Source organism: Thalia democratica, chromosome 5, assembly GCF_965202585.1.
Source record: "Thalia democratica chromosome 5, ktThaDemo2.hap1.1, whole genome shotgun sequence".
Lineage (NCBI taxonomy): Eukaryota > Metazoa > Chordata > Thaliacea > Salpida > Salpidae > Thalia > Thalia democratica.
This window is the reverse complement of record NC_139169.1, coordinates 73,639,392-73,654,094: the sequence shown is the minus strand read 5'-3', so window position 1 is coordinate 73,654,094 and position 14,703 is coordinate 73,639,392. Positions and strand designations below refer to the sequence as shown.

Here is a 14,703-nt window from a genome sequence, read left to right as displayed (position 1 = left end):
AACTAAAAAACACTTGATAGCAAATATTCACGATAAGACAAACATTCATGTACTAGTATTTAAATTTTTAAATGTGTTCTAATACACGTTGCTTTCGTGTTTGTACAAACATAATTTTTGTTGATAAGATTTACCAATCATCAACAGAAAAATAACAACTAACTTTAAGTTGATAAGGGTGTTTGTGTTTTGTTCAAACAAACATGAAGAAGTTTTATCTTAATAAATGTTATCAATGCACAAAGTTTATAGATTGTGTTCATGCAAGTTCGGCTGATAAGAGTTTTATTCTTAACAGCTCGTCAAAGCCTATTTGATAGGAAAAACAAATTATCAACGAACAGTAAAAATATTGTAAAGTAAGAGTCTAGAATTTTTAGTATTGAAACTTTTGTTACTAACTTCATTCTGCCAAGTTTGCATGAATAAAAACTTAACGCATTTAAATTGAGCTCATAAGTGAACCATTATAGTTTAATGTATGCAGTCTTAAAATTTATAAACTCAAAACACTGTATAGTTTTTAAGTGTTCACTTATGTGTGTACGAAACACATATGTGTGTTATGAAAATATCAGCGTGTTTTGATAAGTAGAAATTTGTTTTAAAATAACAAAACCTTCCAACTAAACTAGGTATAGTTAATAACTGGTTAATTTTTTCTTTTACTTGAATACAAAATCTCAAACTTTTTTTGCTCATTACCTTTTGCAAATGCATTGACTAAAATTTATTTCGTAATATAACTTGTTCTTTATATATATATATATATGTATATATATACAGAAATAAAACTCAGATTACCTCATAAAACACTTAAATTGTTGCGCAAAACACAGTCAGTTCAAACAAAAAACTTGTAACACTGTTTCGTATAAACAACCTCGTATATCCGGACGTTTATCGCTAATCCGTTTGCGTTTCGAAGCCACATTACTAAAAAATTCGCTCTTTTCCAAAATGCATGTGTTTCTCAAAAGCAATTAAAATTAAAACTGAGCCCGCAAATTAAAAACGACCGCATCAACGTAACACAGCTTTGAAAATTTGTGTTTTTTAAACGTTGCAAAGTTCACACCTTCAAACAATTAGATTATAATTATAAGAACGGAACAGTACATAAATCGTTGTTTTTCATCTTAAAAAGCACCATTTTTTTAAATATTTTGTTCTTAAGAATTAATTTTTTTCAATAATTAAGACCATTACTCTTACACACCTAAACAAATGAACTACTCTCTAAACATGTTACATTTATAAAAAGATAAGTATATACAAATTTTTTTATTTAAATCAAACTATTGACTATTACATGCTAAATGCTACGTTTCAAGCCTAACGCGGCGTGTAATGATTAGAATGTATTTGTACTTTTAAAATGCGAAAAATTACCCTTGTTAATTTTTACAAACTTAACAAAAACTTTACAATTCAAAACAAAGTAAACTTATGTCTAAGTTAATTAATTTGCCTTTTTTAGGATTTACGAGTATTTGTTTATGATTAAGAATATTTTGACGCATAAACACGAAAAAATACTTTGTTTGAAGTAGTAAAACCCTAACAAAAACCCTTAAAATTTGAAACAAATAAAACATTACGTGATTAGTTTGTAAGTTATTTTGTTTCCTTTTTGTTCAGCAACCACGAGTATTTGTTTAGCAAATGTAATTTATTTATGTACAACTAATTAAGAAATTAGTGTTTTTCTTTTTCCAGTAAACATGTAAGTACATATTTTTAACTCTTTTTAGTTTTAGTAATATAGGATTAAATAACACTCAATTTTCATAGATGAGTAATTTTTTCAGTACAACCAAAAATACAAGATTTTAAAAACATTTTTTTAATGAAATAGCAGTTTATTGTAATTAAAACCATAAACAAAAATTAAATAAGCTAAGCATTTTTATTTGAAAAACATTAAGTTTAAATTTACACTATTACTATTTGGTTTTCATTTAACGGAATTAATTTTTGAGTACAGTAACCTCTCGCTTATTTACGCACATTGTGTCCACAGATAAAGTGCGTAAAGATATGAGAGATCGTAAAGATACGAGAGATACCAAATATGCTTACTATAATGGCTGTGTTTTGATATTGCTTCTAGTTATAAGCAGACTGGAGACTTTTCCACTTTTAAAAATTTGTTTACTTTGTTTATAAATATAAAATATATAACTATACATATACTAAAAAAAGACTTAAATTTATATAAAATAATAATACTTGTAAAAAAATTTACTAATTTTATTAATAATAATAAACAACTGAGATTTGTGTTAAGTGTAAGCTCTAAATTTGTTTAGTATCACTGCTATTTTTTGATAGGAAGTTTCATTAGATTTATTTTTTAGATATTTATTCATATATAGGGTAAGAGTGCTGTATTATTTATTTGTGTTTTAAACTCTCATTATTTCATTATTTAACACAGTCATATTTTTTCAGAATTTTATTTTAATCTCATACTGTTAACAAATTTCTGATATACTTAGGTATAACTAAATGTTTATCAGTTAGTCAAGTAACATAATTTTAAAAAGTCTAAAGATATAGAGAGGTGAGTTAGTATTTAAAAACATATTTTAAATTAAAAATATACAATAAACTTAACTTGTGCAATATTAAAACAAACTAAAATTTTTATTTTTTGAATTCTTAGAATTCCAAAATGCGTAACTAAACAAGAGTGCGTAACGCCACGAGTGCGTAAAGATGCGAGAGGTTACTGTACATACAAAGTTAATAAGAGTCTGGAAACAGTTTTTGTACTTTTTACCACCCGTAATAAAAAAAAATAGTAAAATATTTTTTTGCTTAGTTTCGAACTTTTATAGCTTCTCAACAATTTTTATCTTGAAAAAAATAACGAACATAGTTAGCACTCAAATTATGTTAATTTATGAAAAAACGTTGATACCCGACCAACCTTTTTAAATTATCAAAATGTTTTCAAAACACAATGCACACCAGGTTTATATGATACTTGCATTTGACAACTTACTAATTTAAGCATCAGATTCAAATGATTCTAGTGTTCACGATTTTACATACTTTAATGTCAGATCAGCATCGTACAGCCCTACTAATTATCAATTGTTAATTACCGTGTGACTCCACTAATTAACAACTTGTGTACTATAACATCACGCAAGAAATACTTTAATCTTGTAAGCAATCAACTAACCTAGAATCACAATGCAGAGCCTAACATAATGGACACAGGTAGTTAACAGTTTACACATTTGTTCCTAATCCTTTTAATTAACAATTCACCAAACTAAACAACAGATCAATTGCTCCTCGACTCCAGTAATGAACAACCAGTGTTCTATGATATCTTGCAACAAAAACTTTACTTTTCGGTCAACTAACTTAAACAATTTATTAGTTTCTACCTTCTAGTTCGAGTAATCAAAACATTTCACTCTTAATGTCACACAACATTACTTTATTATTGTAAACAACCAACTACCTTGTATAGAAAATTTTTTCTAGTAATTAGTATCTTGTTTTATAACATTGAACCTTGGAATTAAATAGCTGACATACCAACCAACTAACCAAGGTGGGGAATGCAACAATTATCAACTTCCCAACTTGAACAGCAGACAAGATACTACTTGTTATACAACTTATGTAAAAGTATTCGGTCAACTAACCTAGGTAGGGAATGCAGGGCAGCCTTATGTTCGTCATGTGAGCCCGCAGTCTTTTCCTGTTGTCGTCCTCATTGCATAAGTTCTGCAGTCTTTCAAAAGTCTGCCGGGAAGCCTTCGGTACCAACTAGAGTATATCATGCTATTTAATTACAATAAAAAAATTCACTTGAAAAGTCTAAAAAATAAGATCTATAAAAGTCTAAAATAAGATGAGTAAATACATATGGATTTTTTTTAATTATGTAGTTTTTAATAACTAAGACTTGGACACTAACTGAATTATATTAATATTGTTTACTACTTATATATTTTTATTTCTTTCAATTTATCTTTTAAATTAGCTTAGTATGGTTTTTGTACTTACATAGTTTTATAACAATGCATACTTTATTACCAAAACAAAAGTTTTTAATTGTATTATGAGTGTCTAAAATGTTCAAAATACCGATAAAAAAAAACATGTAACTTTTTATCTAAAAAATCTAACGTTTTCAAATACATGCGTCAAATTATATACAAAAACATAACTTTTGTCTCATAAATCTAAAATCTAGACATAAAGTTACTTGTTAAAAACTTATGAATGTAGTTTACAACATTATATTAAATACAACCTAAGAAAACATAACTTTATACATGTTTTTGATATTTTATCTTATAAACAACTGAGTTTTAAATTAATTAACAACATATTTATAGTTTTACTTTATACAATTTTTAAACATAATTAAGAAATTAACTATTGACGAAAACTTGTTTCTAAAGACTCGTCAACTGTTGATATAATTTTATTTCAAAAATGACTAGAACTTTACGTATTTGAAACAACTTTAGTCACCCAAAACCATAACACTTATAAAAGCTTGCATGTAAATGTTTAAGTTTAGACGAAACATCGGCAAGTTCAATTTACACGTACTGATATCAATAAAAAAAACTAATAAAATGTTTTATACTCCATGCTTTTGTCTTCTACTAAAATTATTTTTATAAGGTCAAAGTTTTACAAGGAATAATATGACAAGAAATGACGGTAAAAAACTCATCAAATTACCTGGAACAACAAGTATTGAAAAGTTGTTATGAAGTTTCTTGTTGAATTCCAGGCAATTAAAATAAATTTGATAGCTCTCCTTAAAACCTAGACATCACGATGAGTTTAATTTTTTAAAGTTTAAACAAGTCTTGGCATTTTTAGCCAGCTAACACTTCATTGAAAATTTACAAAGCCAAAAGATAAAGTTAAACAAGGACGTCAAGTGCACATTAAATTTTTTTCGAAAATTGATTCAATTCCTAAATAAAACTTTTAATATGAAAAAATTAATTCATTTAGGCGACCGATGACAGAAACTTGCAAAACAATTAAAATCCAACAAAACAGGAAAAAAGTTATTAAAACCCAATAAAAGTGATATTAAATTGAAAGTGAAAGGGATTAGAAATAAAAACAAGAAAATTCGGCCAGTATCACGTAGTAGGGATTACAAAAGTTTTTGTTAGCAAATCTGCCCATTATAAATGTCTTCAAACTACTTTTTGTTTATTTAACTTATTTAAATTACTTTTTAACAGCTTGTGATGGGTCATGTGAATTGAAAAGAGTTGAACTTTTTTGTAATAACTAGCAGGCTGTGGATGATCATGCTATATTTTGGCAGCAAATATTTTTATAAGACTCTTTTCTGTCACTGTAAAATGTATTGGGTTTCTTGTACCGTCTATAAAAGTTTATTTGGCTGGTAGCACTTTCACCTGGACATTTATTGACGCTTGTAATAAATATTATTTTTATATAAAACAAATTTTTGCTGTTTTTTTGATAAATTTTACAGTATAATTCTTTTAAACTAATACCCGAAATTCAGCACGCTTTTTGAAACCAAAGAGATGTTCATTTTGCTACAGTTATCAGTTAAGAAACAATTTTAATATAACTTATAAAAAAAGTAATTAATTCTAACACATTAAGCACAACAGTTGGCTGTGATGTTAACACTCTACCAATTTGAACAAAGCAGGTATTACAAGTACATTGAGTAGACAGCAGATACTTTATAGGGTTTTTACTGTCACGATACGAACATACTAGGATTTTTGTACCACTCATGAAATTCTAGCATAGCACTATTCCTTGGAAAAGTCTGACACACTCATTAAGAAACAATACCTGACAAAATTTGGATGTTTTCTGTATGCTGACAGTATTAATAAATTCATCATTTTAACTTCATAGCTGAATTTCAACAAGCTTTTCCGAACGAATGAAAAGTTTATTTTTACAAGTGTATTTAGTAATAAAGATTTAATAACCAAACAAAATTTTAACAATGCCGGTCGTGATAAAAAGAGAAATTAAAGGTCAGCAAATGTTTACACTAGTCTCATTTCTGTCATGATAATGATTTATTGAACTGTTTGTTGTATTTGTAAAAATTATTTTGTATTGTAACACTTTCATTTAGTATGCACGTACAACAACAAATAATGTTTATTAAAGAAAAAGTTTTTGACTATTTTCATACTCTGATCTTAAAATTTTATTTATCCAAACCTAAAGCAGAATTTCCACACTACTTTTAAAGCGAAAAACAGTATTTCTACCCTAATTTAGTCGATAAAAGTTTATCAAAATTAAAACTAATTAAAGCTTGTTTTTTACAGTTTTAACTAAACTTATGCTAAAAAAAATATATAAACAAACTAACCGCCCACGTTTGCGATAGTCGGTAAATCGAGGAACTGGTTAGCGACTTCACTACTGCCATCAAGCTGTGCAAGTTGTTCAATTCAAACAGTTTCTGTGAAATTATTATCTAGTTTTGAACAAGTTCATATCGTTTCATATTAATTGAAATAGTAATTATTGTTAAAAGCTTTATTTCAGTACTAATATACAACAAACAAATTATTATTTAGATTTGAACATGTTCATATCGTTTTTTGAAAATTTAACATACTAAAAATATGCATTTAAATTAATTTCAGTGTCTGAAACAAATATAAAATTAACAGTTATATTGTACATTAGTTTCTGTGAAATGAGCATCAACCTAGAATTTTTTATACGAGACGAATTTTCGGTTAATTTCAACTTCATTTAGCAATTTCGTGGATTAAGCAGTTCTAGACACATGCCCTTAAAATGAGTTTAACTAATTTATGTATTAAATCACGAAATATTGTTAAAACAAACATGTGTAAAAATGAATAGTCTACACACAGATACTTTCAATGTCTAGGAAGTTATGATTAACTTATTTGAGCTTATGAGCTATTCAACGTCATAATTTAGTCTTAAAATCGAAAATACAAACAGGTTAATGATCAACTGAAACTTATTTAATTTTGTTTTTTCAAACCCGATACGTCATTGTTAAACTTCATCAGCTTACGGTACTAAATCCATAGTTTTAGATCATTTGTAATGTTTACGTTATAATTTACCATTTTAACCACCGCTTACACACTAGAACTAAACCACTGGTAAAGTACTGTTGTACTTTAAAACTTCATACAACTGACAATATGAGAGTACTAAAAATTACTCCAGTATCTATTAATAAAATAGCTATATGTAATTTTAAGCAAAAGGAAACGAAATATATGTGTACTACAATAAACGAAAGCTTTGGTCCACTAGTTAACTAAAGCTTTTTGCTCGACTAAAGCATTAATGTTTTAAATTTTTAATTCACTCACTGAATTACAGGTTAAAAAAATATTACCCTAAAGTTTTTTTATATTTGACATTCAATTTGTTTGCTTTTTAAAAACTACTACTAGACTAATCAAAACTAATTTCAGTTAGTTTTAAACCTCTATTAAAAGACTTACAATGGGGCGAAGATTTACAGACATATTGTTAAATTAATGGCTACAAAATGTGCATTAAATTACGAAATACTATTAAAACAAACATTTGCATTTGAATAGTCTACACCTAGCTTAAATGTCTAGCAACTTACAATTAACTTATTTGAACTCACAAGTTATTTAGCATTCTTAATTAGTCTTAATCCAGAAGTTTAAAAACATATAGGTTAAAGATTACAAGTTTGAAGCAAAATAGAGATTGATTTTAACCTTATTTAAAAGGGACAAAAGATAGAACATAACTGCTAACAATCATTAGCTTTATTGTACTTCTAACCATCTTTATTAATAAAATATTTTCAATTTTTAGCTTACTATTAACCATTATAAACTAAATCTGAACCATTTTTTATACACAAATAAGCCTGATGATTAATGCTAATGTAGCTTTATGCAGTTATAAAAAGGTTAAAGTACATACTTAGTCAATTGATTAAATCAAAATAAAACTTGAAAGCCATAATCGAATTACTCAAATGTCCGAAATGTCACTGGTTATGAATAAAATAAAAACTTTTTTTTACTTAATTAATACTAATTCGTCACCGTGTAACAGATACAACGAGTAGATAAAAAAAAGTTGAAATTGAGAAATCAGAGCTTTTTAGCGTGTAAAATGGTCAAGTTTTAATCTGAGATAATACAGATTAGCTGCATCGCGACCTCAGATATCGGAAACCAAACAAGTGGCAAGTAGAAGCAGCGATTTTGAAAGTGAGAAGACGCATTATAGCAAGAAGCAGCAAGAAACTTGCAAGTTTAAAAGCTAATACACGCTGTTTGCAAGCCAATTAGCCAGTTTTTTGACTGTTTTCAGTTGCTCTTAAACACTTCCGGTGCTTATTTGATTAAGTTTGAAGTTTAATTACAAGTTTAAATTTTAATTTAACAATGTGACAACAGTATAACGGGATAGTATTGCTCATGAAAGAGTTTAACTTATTTTATTGTGCAAAAATACTTAAAGAGCAATCTCAAATGAACTGTAGTTGATGATTATATTGTTGCATACAATTTCAAACAATTTAGCAACTTTTCTTGTTTTTTTGCAACTTTTAAATACTTCCGATTCGTATTTATTCAATTCGAAGTGGGTTGATACGACTTTGAACTTTTGCAACGTGACAACAATAAAAAGTATAAGTATCACTTACAACTACATTTTATTTGCAATATATTATAAAATTGTTGGTAATTGAAGGTTATTTAGTTGCGTAGATGCAATCTTTTGACAACCTATTGTATGTTTTTATCAAAAAAACATAAGTCAAAACAATTCAAGTACTTACAGAGTTAAAATAACTTTAAGTAGTAGTATAACCATTTTCTTATGAAAGACTTTACTGAATTCTATTTTACAAAGGACTTGAAAAGTCGTCTTTAATGAACGTAATTGAAGGTTTTTTTTTGCAAAGATGCAATTTTTTGATAAAATTTTCAGTATTTTATCAGAAACAAAGTTCAAAATAATTTATATACTTACTAAGTTAGGATAAATATAAGCTACAGTTCAAAAACTTTTATTTTTAAGTTGGTACTGAAACATTATAGCTTTTTAATGTTCAGTTTGACTAAGATAAATAAAGTACACTGAATTTGGAAGTTTTAAAACTAATAAATGTATAATATTTCAATATTTTTATTTAAAGTTTAAATGATCAATCAACATTGGTAACACACCACCAATAACCCAGTGCAAAATATTAAAATTTTAAACCAGCTACATAGTTTTAAACATAAAACATTTATGGAAAAATTTCTTCAAGCAACTGATAAATCACTTTATGTGATAAAATATTATTATCTTTTTTTTTTAACTCGATCACAAGTTGTTTTCCAAAAAAAACTACAATCTCAAAGCATTTGAATTATCAGCAGTTTTTAGTTGAAAAACTACAAAAAAAAAAACAAGTGAATTATTATTTTGAACAAATGTTTCTGTAAACTTATTCAGCAACAATTTGCTAATAATATTTTCTGCTAACAGTTGAAGCAATCATTTTAAACATTTAAAGACTTTTTAAAAATTATTAATGGGCCAAAAAGCAATCAAATTTTAATTGCACAATTACACAAATTGAATTATGTATCACTCAATAACACCAAGAAACTATTTTAAATACAGTTATTTATAATCGTTGCCAATTTTTTCAAGGTCAATAACTAAAATATTAGGTTCGCCTCATTAAAACTAATTATATATAAACAGGGTTAAAGCTTATTACATATATCTATATAGAGAATAACTACATTTTATTTTAGAACTTTTGTCTGGTTACATTGTAATTTTTCTATTATCATTCTTGCAAAGTTAATTACGTAATCAAATTGACTTTCTTTATAAAATATTTTAAACCAATTTTACTGTTTACTGTGTTTTATTTTTCTGTATGTTATATGATTTTTAGATGGATCAAAATTTGATATTCAAGTAATATCAAGATGCATGAGTTATTCAAGTTATTTACAAGCAAAATCAAGTTTTGTCCCATCATTCAAATGTCAAAATGTTGATTACAAATTTACAACGATTTTTTTTTACTGAAACATACTGAGATGCATTCACATCAATCACAAATTTAAAAAAAGTAAGTTGCTACATATTGCTTCAACTGTCAACTCTTTATATGTATGTAAATATATCTTCAAAAAGTAGTAATTTCAAAAAAATAAAACATTGAAAATTGTTGATAAATAACTATTAGTTTAAAACGCATTTCATCTCTCACGTATATTAAAACCTACTGTAATGCAGACAAATTGCTTCTAAATAAAAACATATTCTAGATAATTTTGTTATTCATTATTCAATAATCAAATTTAATTTATATTTTCAATTAACGTGTAAGCTAATTAAAATAACATGCTGTATATTAGAAAAATAACATCAGTAGAAAGTTTCTCACGTTTAATTTGTTCTACATGAGATTTGAAGAAAAAATATTATTCTCACTTAAATACACATTAAATGCAAACTTTAGTCTTTAGTCATAGTTCGATTTTTTTTTTTTTTTGAAACTTTTTTATATTTTTTTAATATTTTTTAACATAGTAAAATTACTACTAGAAACTTTATAAAAATATTAGAAAGTAAAACATTGAGAATCTTTTATACTTTATTTTCTAAAAAATATTTTTTAGGCACAATGAGTATATTTATTACATATTTTATTAATAGAACTTTATCTATTTTTTATTATATACCAAGTTAATTACTAGCATTTAGCTAGGGTTGAGATTATCACGGACAATTATTTTATTGTTAATGTATTAGCTGTAATTTTACTTTTAATAACTTCCGTAAATCTGTGATTTTAATTAAAAGCTTTCGAAAACCTGTTTTTAAAAAACTAACAAAAAACTTATTGTTTTCAATACACACATCTGGCCTGTAAAATTGTACTTTAATTAAAATTGTTTAAACTGAAACTTTTAGAGTGGCGTGACTAAAGACAAATTCAAATTGTAAAAAGGCTTTTTAAAAGTATTAAATTAATCCTGTTGAACTTATGCATGCTAAATTTGTTAGCCTTAACATTAAATTTGTAAGTCTTGAGGTCACACTGCTTTGAGAAACTCGCACTAAATTGATATTTTTAAACTGTAAAAAGGGCATAATTTCAGCCCATAAAACAAATATTTACTGCTATATAAAGCTAAATTAAATAAATATTCGAAAATGTTAACCACAATCTCATAAAAGACAAGTTGTAAATTTTCTGGAATCCATAAACTCAATGAAAACTGAAAAGGTTAATCTTGTTAATTCAAAATAAAAATTTTGATATAAAAAAACTTTTGTACTAAAATATTAACTTTTTTTCTTCAAAAAACTACACAAGTCAACTTATTCATTTTCAAACAATAAACATAGATTTATATACTTTTTTATATTAGTAATGTCTAGTTCAAAAGTTTGTTACTTCATATAAAAACTAACCTTAAATAAATAAACTATCAAAGTGAATACAATAAATCATATTCTAATAAATATCATTCAAACCCAGGTTTAACCAAAAATAAATGTTTTTTCAAGACCATCAATAAATGGCAATACTGTTGTAAAAAGAATATGTACAAAAATAAACCTAATTTAATTAGAAACTTTAACAGAAGGAGTTTATTCATATTCAAAACTAAGCATTTAAGGGTTTTTTTCTAATTATTGTATAGATGTTACTTATCGTTTTTTATCCCCTTAGCTTCAAATAAAAGCAATAGCTAGCTTTTTTTCAATCTGGATATTACATCGAAACGCATAAACAAATAACTAGCCATATACGGAGGTTAAATCAGTATTATAATAAGCTGAAAAGCAGTAATTCGTAATTGTGTACACAAACTAATCTATTAAAACCATAACTACCACAAATGTATCAAAACGTTTTCCAAAACATGTGATTATCATCATCAGATGTTCACACACTTACAGTCACATTAGAAATCACTGATAACAAACTACTTTGACATCAAAGAATTATTTCCAAAAAACACGAGTTTACTCTTCAAATTGCGGGTAAACAGCAAATAGGTAATAAATCTTAAAAAAGACCAAATATTTAAACCACCCAACCTCGTAGTAAACATTGTAAATACTTTTTATTAAAAACATGTGTTTATACTGTTTATTTAAATATTAGCAAAAGATTTCTTACCAAACAATGCAAAACTTGTAAGTAAACACGATAAAAAATACATTGAATTTTAATTAAAAAGGTATCATAGTACTAATCGTTACTAGAGGTTTACAAACAATTGATTGTTTAATAATTTTACTTATAAATATTTTAAATTTTGATGGTAAACTCATGTTGTTGTAAAAATAAGTTTATAAAGTTCACAATCTTTATAATGTTTTAAGAGTTGGTTTGTTTAACAAAAGAAAAAAGATTTAAACTGAGATATTTCATAAAACAGGTGCATTAATAATATTTTGTTATTTTTTGTTTGCTGTCAACAAACTACTTCCTTTACGTAATCAAACATTTTTAATTATTTTACAACAGATTCATTGTTATTTATGTGGTTAAAATAACTTGGTTAATACTTACTGTCAGGTAAAGTATTGTGTTTATAAAAGTTTTAAATATTTTTGTCGGCTAATACTGGTCCATTACATATATATATACATATATATATTCATTATACACTATTTGTATATATTGATATACATGTTTGACTACCAAGGATACAAGTAGATTCGATTACTAAAAAAGTTTGATTATATATTAATAAAAATTAAATGAAGTGTGTCAGCGAGTTTTAAAATACCTAAATATACTTGCATAAAGGCATTAACTATAAATACTGTCAGAAAAGCACAAAGATTCAAAAAAAAATTTAAAATAGAAACGCATAAAAAATTATACTTATTGGGACTTATAACTCAAGATAATAAAATATTAAATTTTGTTTATTTAGTTCATTCTAATAAAAATCAATTAATTTTTCTTATTGAATATTAAACTTTCTACATTATGAAGGCTAACTAAAACGCTTGGTTTAAATTAAGTACTCCAACAGATTGGGAGTTAAATAAAAAGTAAATAAAACATGAAATGTTATTTGCTTCACCATTCTTAACGCATAACAAATAATCTACATTCTGGAGCCTAAATATTTTTAGTTGGGAAAAAGACTGCTTAACTACTCGAAAGTGTAAAAATAAGCATTGCTAGTAGTAACAACTTTTCAAAGCGAATAACCCACATTTTGGAAAGTATACAAACGAACACACATCAAAGTAGTATCGAATGCTGCCATTCAAATTAAACTTATGTGAACTGCAAAACTCAAGTTGCTTTATAACAGGTGACTTTTAAATTCAATGCATGATTGTTTTAAACTTTTGTAAGAATTTGATGTGGTTTTATTTGTTTGTGTATAAAACTTGTCTGAATTCAAAATGATTAATGGGTTATAAATTACTGTTTTTTATACTTGTATAATACTGTGTAAAATATGGTGTACAGACTATATAAATTAAGTAGTAGTAAGTATAAGTATTCAAAACTTTATATTATAACTTATGTTCAATTATTTATTTTGAAGCTTTTTAGATCGTTAATATATGAAAAGAGCAGAATCAAATACAATAAAGAATTTAGAAATTCTCATATAATCTGATACTCATCACTTTAAATCTCTTAGATAAATACGCATTTAAAATATTTATCCTCATAAAACTTTAATATTTTATACAAAAACAAACAATTCTGGCAAGCAAAATAATAAATTTGCACTGATTTGTACTTTCAATCCTTTTGTATGTTTACCAATGATCGTATTAAATATAATTATTATGGCCAAATTAGCCAGAAAATTATGTGCTTAAAGCTTTATAATCTTCATGATTAAACTGCTTAGAGGTTTTGATTTTTTTAGTAAAAACAAGCTAAAATAACTCAAAGGATTAAATTAGTATACATTTGTATTTTTTCTCAGCTATGAACTAAAATGCACGCATTGTTCAAAAGTTAATACAAATACTAGACAGCATTTATTATCAAGCTTAACTTGCAAAAGTTAAACTGCAATTTTTTTAAATAGAACTTTATTTTAATTTAGCACAACTAGTTTCTTTATGTAATGCAACAGTGAAATTTGTATCCAAAACTTTAGAAGTTTTATTGGATTGCATTACAGTTTTTAACTAGTTTAACTCCCTACAACAACATTTTATATCTTCCAAGTAGTATAACAAAATATATACAAGTTTCTACCCTCAAGTTTTGTACAACACTTTCAACTTGCGCAAGTTTGAAGCTCAAGCAAACATGAGACGAATCTTTTTAAGCTTCGAATGATTTCAAACGACATCAAAGCGCGCTTTGATCAACGTGACACTCAGTTTGAAGTGAGAACGTATTTCATATATCCTGGATTACCGACAATACCTAACAGTATGATAAGTGATGCAAACTCGATAACTCTTGTAGCTACTAGTCTTTTAACACTCGCTGTTATACTTCAAAGCGAAATTTCCCATAGCGTCGGTCTTTAAAATGTGGAAGTGAAATCATGTTTTACTAGATTTAGGATTATCAAGCACTGGGTTGTTACAAGTAATATATGCAAATTTTAACTTTTTGTAGCAACAACTCTTGTAAAGTTGTGGTAGTTTGAATTAATAAGGTCAAGTAGTGGTATCAAAGTTTAA

The 14,703-nt window shown here is 26.2% G+C and overlaps 1 protein-coding gene across 1 annotated transcript in view; it reads right to left on the bottom strand.

Moving 5' to 3' along the window:
• The window catches only part of LOC145835895 (ras-specific guanine nucleotide-releasing factor RalGPS2-like), a 55,297-nt gene that overhangs the window by 26,725 nt on the left and 13,869 nt on the right, over nt 1-14,703 (bottom strand). The window contains exons 5-6 of the mRNA XM_082943649.1: nt 6,377-6,469; nt 3,669-3,792 (exon numbers count right to left, since the gene is read on the bottom strand). Coding sequence (XP_082799775.1) covers nt 3,669-3,792; nt 6,377-6,469 — 217 coding nt within the window. The remainder of the gene's footprint in view (nt 1-3,668; nt 3,793-6,376; nt 6,470-14,703) is intronic.